The following is a 6,352-nucleotide window of genomic DNA, read 5'->3' as shown; positions in this document are numbered from 1 at the left end:
AAAAAAAAAAAAAAAAAAAGGGAAAATAGGAACTTAAGTGTGTCCATTAAGCATTAATGCATCACAACACATTTGGGGATCGGGGATCAGACCACAAAGCCTGCTCCTCAGATTATGGATCTAGTCAAACAAGGAGAGAAAGAGAAAAAGCTGCCACATGTAACAGCCTAATAGCTGAAGTGCTGACAGCGGAAGTGTAAAACTCAATCACAGTTCTCCTTCATCTTGAGGAGATTCCAGTTCCCACCTCCTACTTCTCTGGAACACGTAGGGTCGTCAGACTAGAAACTACCCTGCTGATTTCCGCTTTGGCAATGCATGAATCATAAGATCCTGGAGGATGAGCGGACAGGACTCTACGAAGTTCTGCCAAACATCTAGGGTACCAGCCCTTGGTCATCTCTGGACTTCTTTGGCATGGACTGCCAGGACAAGTCATGCAGGCAGTTTGCTCCTAAAAATCAAAAAGAATTCTAAAGAAAAACCCAAAGATGCTTTGGAAGCGAGCCACGTGCCTTTTATTCCTGTAGTGCCAGCAGTCCCCTCCTGTCTGTGCTCTCTGCCATCACCCCTATCACACAGTAAATGCACATCAATGAGACTTCTGCAGAGAGAGGGCAAGACGGGGAATTAAGACAGAGTAGAGCCCACAGCCCACTCCTTGTTTGAGTCTCCTTAAAAATTCGTAACTTGCTCTGGCAGAAGCAAGCCCCTTGTAGTCTCCTCCTCCTTCCGGGAAACTCTTGAGAATGAATAACTAGTGGACATGCTTTTTCTCTGCATGTCCTCTAGCCCTTCAGGGAATCATGGAACCAACCATGTTTGTGCTAAGGAGCTGTATCGCCACACAGTGTGTGCATTGGTACCAGAGCAAGGTCCACTGCAAGAAGTTCCATGGCCTACCAAGCTGTCAAGACCAGGCACCACTGTATGGGAAAATCACTGGATTAAAAACAAAGCACAAAATTCATCCCTGAAGACAGGGACTGGAATACCAAGTACTCACCCTCTTGCCTGCTCCTTTTCTTGCCCATGGCTCCTGCATTCTTCATGGCAGAATGTCCCAAGCTAAACTGGAAGGAGCAGGAAATTGCAGCTTCCTCCTCCCCAAGAACATAAAGGCTGCAGTTAAGGATGTGACAAACAGAGCTACGACCCTCTTCTGTTGGAAAAGGCAACTGAGTGTAGGTTTGCCGTGCCTGAAACAACTGTTGAGTTATCATACATAAAGTGGGCTCCCACAGGCCGTGTTTTTGACTGAAAGTGGCCATCTCTGCTGTGCTTGATGCTGGATTCAGAGCTTTGCTCAGAGCACCAAGTGAGGTCAGGTTCCTCTTAGGATCCAAATGATCTCTAGATCTTGGTAGAGTCCAGTCAGTGCACGATTCCCTCACTTCTCAGACCACACCACCTCCCAGCAGGTATCTGTGCCTAGCTCCAGAGTGACATGTGGACTGAATGTGGGGAGGACAACCTGTGAGCTTTACACGATCCCAATATTAAGTAGCTCTGGAAAGCAGGATTTCTGGATCATGTCCTTGTACCTAGGTGTCTTAATTTTTCCTAACTCTCATTTATGTGACAAGACACGTTCTGGATATCTCTGTGGACATCTCTGTAACTTAGTTACCCACTTCCTAAAGCAGGACTCGCAGGAGTGTACTGAGGACAAGCATTGAGTACAGCAAGGTCTAATGAGATCATGTAAATAAGACAGAAACCATCTCAAGATGAATCCCAGGCATATCCGGAATGGCATCAGTACATAAAGAAATTATATTGTATTCAGATAAAACAGTTTTAAATTAAAACTTGACATTCATATGTCATCTTCCCCACATGCTTTACAGACCACTGGAAGAAAACACTTTATCCACTAACCACAAGCTGCCTTTAAAAATATTACCACCAAAGACTGCTTCGATATTGCAAAAGCACCGGAACGGAGATGATGGGGGTTTTCTGAGATCTGTTCTAATCTGAGAGTTGAAGCAGTTGCACAGCACCAATGGCAAGATATATGGAGGAAGCACAGTTTATGTTGAAGATTGATTTAATGAGTTTTCATAGTCTTTCATGTCAAAGCCAGCTTATGAGAGCCTCATCTAAGATGGTATCTAATATCAGTAAGAGTGTGCAGCATCTTGTTATCTTCCCACATCTACCCTTCACACTCTCTCTGAAATTATCCAGCAAAACTGTATTTTGTGGGAGCCACCAGCCTCAAATTTTTTTGCCTGTTTCAGTTCTGACATTTAAATTTATCTCAAACTAACTGGGGGTGGGAGGTGACAATTTTATTTCATAAAAACTTTTGAAGTTTGGACCGGAACAAAAACATATCTTTCAGCTTCTCCACAAAAATAGTTTGAAAACATCTATTTTCAGATCTAAGTTACAGAGGAACGTCTGTAAGAGCAGAGACTGGCATGGAAGACCCATGTGTTTAACTTCTAATTCAAACTAGAAATCCTCATGAGATCAAAATACTCTGAATATAAATACAGGAGCTTAAACCCAGATATCCTATATCCCAAACCACTGCAGTAACTCTTTGGGCCCCTTACCACAAAAAAGACATTAAGGTGGTGGAGCATGTCCAGAGAAGGGCAACGAGGTTGGTGAGGGGTCTAGAGAATAAGTCTTATGAGGAGAAGCTGAAGGAACTGGGGTTCTTCAGCCTGGAGAAAAGGAGGTTGAGGGGAGACCTTATCCCTCTCTGCAACTCCCTGAAAAGAGGGTGTAGAGAGGTCGGGGTTGGTCTCTTCTCCCAAGCAAGAGGCGACAGGACAAGAGGAAATGGCCTGAAGTTGCACCAGGGGAGGTTCAGATTGGATATTAGGAAAAATTTCTTCACGTAAAGGGTTATCAAACGTTAGAACAGGCTGTCCAGGGAAGTTGTGGAGTCACCATCCCTGGAGGTATTCAGAAGATGGGCTGACATACTGCTTAGTGACATGGTTTAGTGATGTTTTTTTTCATCAGAGTTAGGTTGGTGGTTGGACTAGGTGATCTTAAAGGTCCCTTCCAACCTAGACAATTCTATGATTCTATGATATAACCTTCTGAAGAGTGATATTATTTAAACTACATCAAAAAGCTTCTTGAAAACAGAAATAGGTTGACTTCATTAGTTATATTAACTGGAAAATGCTCCCACCTTGCTCTGGGTGTAAACTGCACAAGCAAGTACAAAATTGAAAGAAACAACAGTTACCAGTGAGAACTTTCCTATAATACTGAACACCAGAGGAAAACATTACCTCACAGATCTAGACTTGGATCAGTAGCTGTCAATCCCCACACCACCTACATTTTGCCTTCTTAAGGAAAAGACCTCATAAAATGGTATCTCTTGATGTGAACTTCCCAGCTGAGGACTCAGACTGCAGAGATTTTTGCATTTTTTTGACGCTTTACATAACTGCATACAAAATATAATGTTACAAACTGATTTAAAGGACATTTTCCCCCTGCACAAAGGTGCAGCATAAACAGCTCCATTAACTAACTCACCACTCAAGATTCACACAAGTCTATAAAGCAGCTTTTAAATAGACTTTCTATTGATCTCTTCAATCTGGAATGAATTTTACTGCCAACACATAGACACATGCTTTTAAGATACATACAATCATTAATTATCTGTATCAAGATCAGAGGCTGGAAAAATAGGAACCCAGCATTTTCATTGTTTCATGCCTGGTTTCATCAGCTAGGATAATGGTTTAAAGAGTCAGGTCCTCATCTTCATCTGTTAACCTCTCACCATTGAGCACTACACTTGGCAGACCTGGTAGCATGCACATCTAGATGCTGTAGCTAGAACTGCTAGCTAGAAATTACATATACATGAAACCCATTAAAATATAATCAAATGGATTATGAGTCACAGAACAAAGCAAAATATACAACACACCCTTTAAATGGTGAATCACTCTTGAACACAAGGCAGTTGGTATCAACAGAATATTCAGAACGTGCCTTACCTGTGTAGTGCACCACACACGTCTGACCCTTCTTTGGAAATGTCCGTCCTGTTAAAATTACAAAAGGTTATTCTTTTATTTTCTCTGATTAATCTGTGTGGTTAGGCATGTTTATCTTTCAAGAGGAAAATACCAGACTGAGATTTGTATTGACCACACTTTATCAAACCACTAATAACCAAGACAATAATGGGTATGGTTTAGGGTAGAAGGTGCCACCTTGGCTCCTATTTAGTTTTTATGCTGAGTATTTTTTTTCCTTATGTAATTTTCCCTATATGTGTGGGCATTATATATGCATTTACATTCTGTAAGTGCAAAAGGACTGTCAAAACTTCATGGATTATAGCCTTAAAATTCCCAGAATGTTTTTGTTACAATTTTTCAAATAAAGTCTTAGTTTGACATTGTGAAAAAATCCCGTTTGTATTCACATTTCTAATGCCTTTCACTCAAGACAGCTCTAATTAGCCGGGAAGAGTTTTAAAACAAATTTCACAGGCAAAGGCAGTTTAATTTTGTAGCACTGGACAACAGTAAAGCAGTGATACACGGAGTCCTAGTAAAAGCCTCCTACAATTTTCATTCTGAAAGCAAAGCTTAAATTATGTTCTTGCCACTGGAATACCATTTCCATTTTACCTGTTCTAGGTACTGCCAAAGGCACTAAAAGCTGGGGGAAGATTTTCCAGGCTCAATTAGATGCCAATGGCATATTAAAACGGCTACCCTTGATTTCTCAAGTAATGTTGGCCAGAGTGAGTGACCAGGCTCAGAAGAATTTAAAAATATGAATGAGACCAATTATTGAGGAACATCCTTGCCAGAAAGCTACAAACTAGGGATTCGGATAGAAACTGAGGCTCATATCTTAGTTGGCTTTCTGGCTTCTTTAGTCTGAATTAACATGATAATTTATGCATTACAGGGTGCACTGCAGGGTATAAAACATCAAGTAGCACATAAACTATGTACTTGTATGCCAAAACCACCACGAGCAGTAAACGGCAGAAGGGCAGGCTAATATGATGAACCAAGATTTATAACATGAAATTGAGAAGATGGTGGTTCCAAGCATCTTCTGAAGAGCCCTGTTCATCAGCTTGCATTTGGCTGTGCAATATCTCTAGCTGTGGGTTGCATAAAGCCCAGTACAACAGGTATCCAGTCAGGGCACCACTGTAACCCTGAAGTGGGTTTAATCTCATTTAACTTTAGCCATCTAAAACACAAGCAACTGTCATATACCAGCTTCCCCCATTGACAGCAGAGAATTAGCAGCGCCTTGAGAGAAACTCAGCCTATCCAGAGAGAGGCAAGAGGAATTATTCTCTGGAGATGACTACAGAAAAAGCCTAGAAGACTGCTTCAGACTGGCCACCTAACCTGAGAAGAGTTATGGGAGATGAATCCTACCTTGGTAAAACAGGTATTAATCAAATGATGCTCTATTACACAGAGATCTGAGAAAAGGAATATCAGACCTTAATGACACTGTGAGTACAACACCAGCAAAGTCAACGAAGCTAGATAAATCCACATCAAAGCTGAATTAAAAGCAGAGATTCTCAAGACCACTGACTAGCTGTGGTTTTAAAACAGTGTTTAAAGTCAGCTGATTTTGATTAAGACTTGCAACCAAGAGAACTAATCCATATAACCTTATTTGGAATAGCATATTGCTTACAAAGACAGCCTTAATATATTTAATAGCTAGAAAGTACTATTATGAGGTTAAGTTCCACCCTTCTTTCTACTCTCAACCCAGCAACATTACTTATACTCACGTAAGTATTCTGTGCAACCAAGAGAAGAATTTGATCCCCAGAGCTAAGCAGCACAAAGGAAGAAGCCAATTTAAAAGCATACACAAAGAAAGAAAAGATACTGGGCCAAGAAAGTTAAACTGAGATCGACTCAAATTACTTATGGTTGTGTATCAGCCAAGGATGAATCTGGCCTATTACATAGGTACATATGGCTCTATGGTAGAAATGATGTCCTCTTAAAAAGACAAAAAAAAAAAACCCACCCCCAAAACCTCATGAAATGATATTATAACGCCACAGGAGAGCAGAACACCACGAATTGGCTCTGGAAAGGAGAGCCTGCGCCAAGCAGAGGTTATCACCACCCGGGGTGCACCTCAGCCCTCGCCAGCATCACCGGTTTAACGGGGAGGATGCGGGCGGGCGGCAGGGATGCTGACACCAATCCCGGTGGCCCCTGGCGAGGCTGGGAGAGGAACCGGGGAAAGTTTTGGGCAGGGCGCGCTCCCGGCGGAACGCCCGGCCGGTCTGTGCAGCTGTCAGCGGATGCCAGAGAAAAATCCCCAGCCCCCTGCCCGCCCCTGCCGCTGCCGC

At 42.2% G+C, this 6,352-nt stretch overlaps 1 protein-coding gene across 1 annotated transcript in view; it reads right to left on the bottom strand.

Moving 5' to 3' along the window:
• FKBP1B (FK506 binding protein 1B) overlaps positions 1 to 6,352 on the bottom strand; it is a 78,313-nt gene that overhangs the window by 44,840 nt on the left and 27,121 nt on the right. Inside the window, 1 exon segment of the mRNA XM_014956734.1 lies at positions 3,990 to 4,037. Within this exon segment, the coding sequence (XP_014812220.1) occupies positions 3,990 to 4,037 (48 nt within the window).

The sequence above is a fragment of the Calidris pugnax genome, unplaced genomic scaffold (assembly GCF_001431845.1).
Source record: "Calidris pugnax isolate Ruff unplaced genomic scaffold, ASM143184v1 scaffold171, whole genome shotgun sequence".
Classification (NCBI taxonomy): Eukaryota; Metazoa; Chordata; class Aves; order Charadriiformes; family Scolopacidae; genus Calidris; species Calidris pugnax.
Note: the sequence above shows the minus strand (reverse complement) of the source record. Positions and strands in the feature narration are given on the sequence as shown.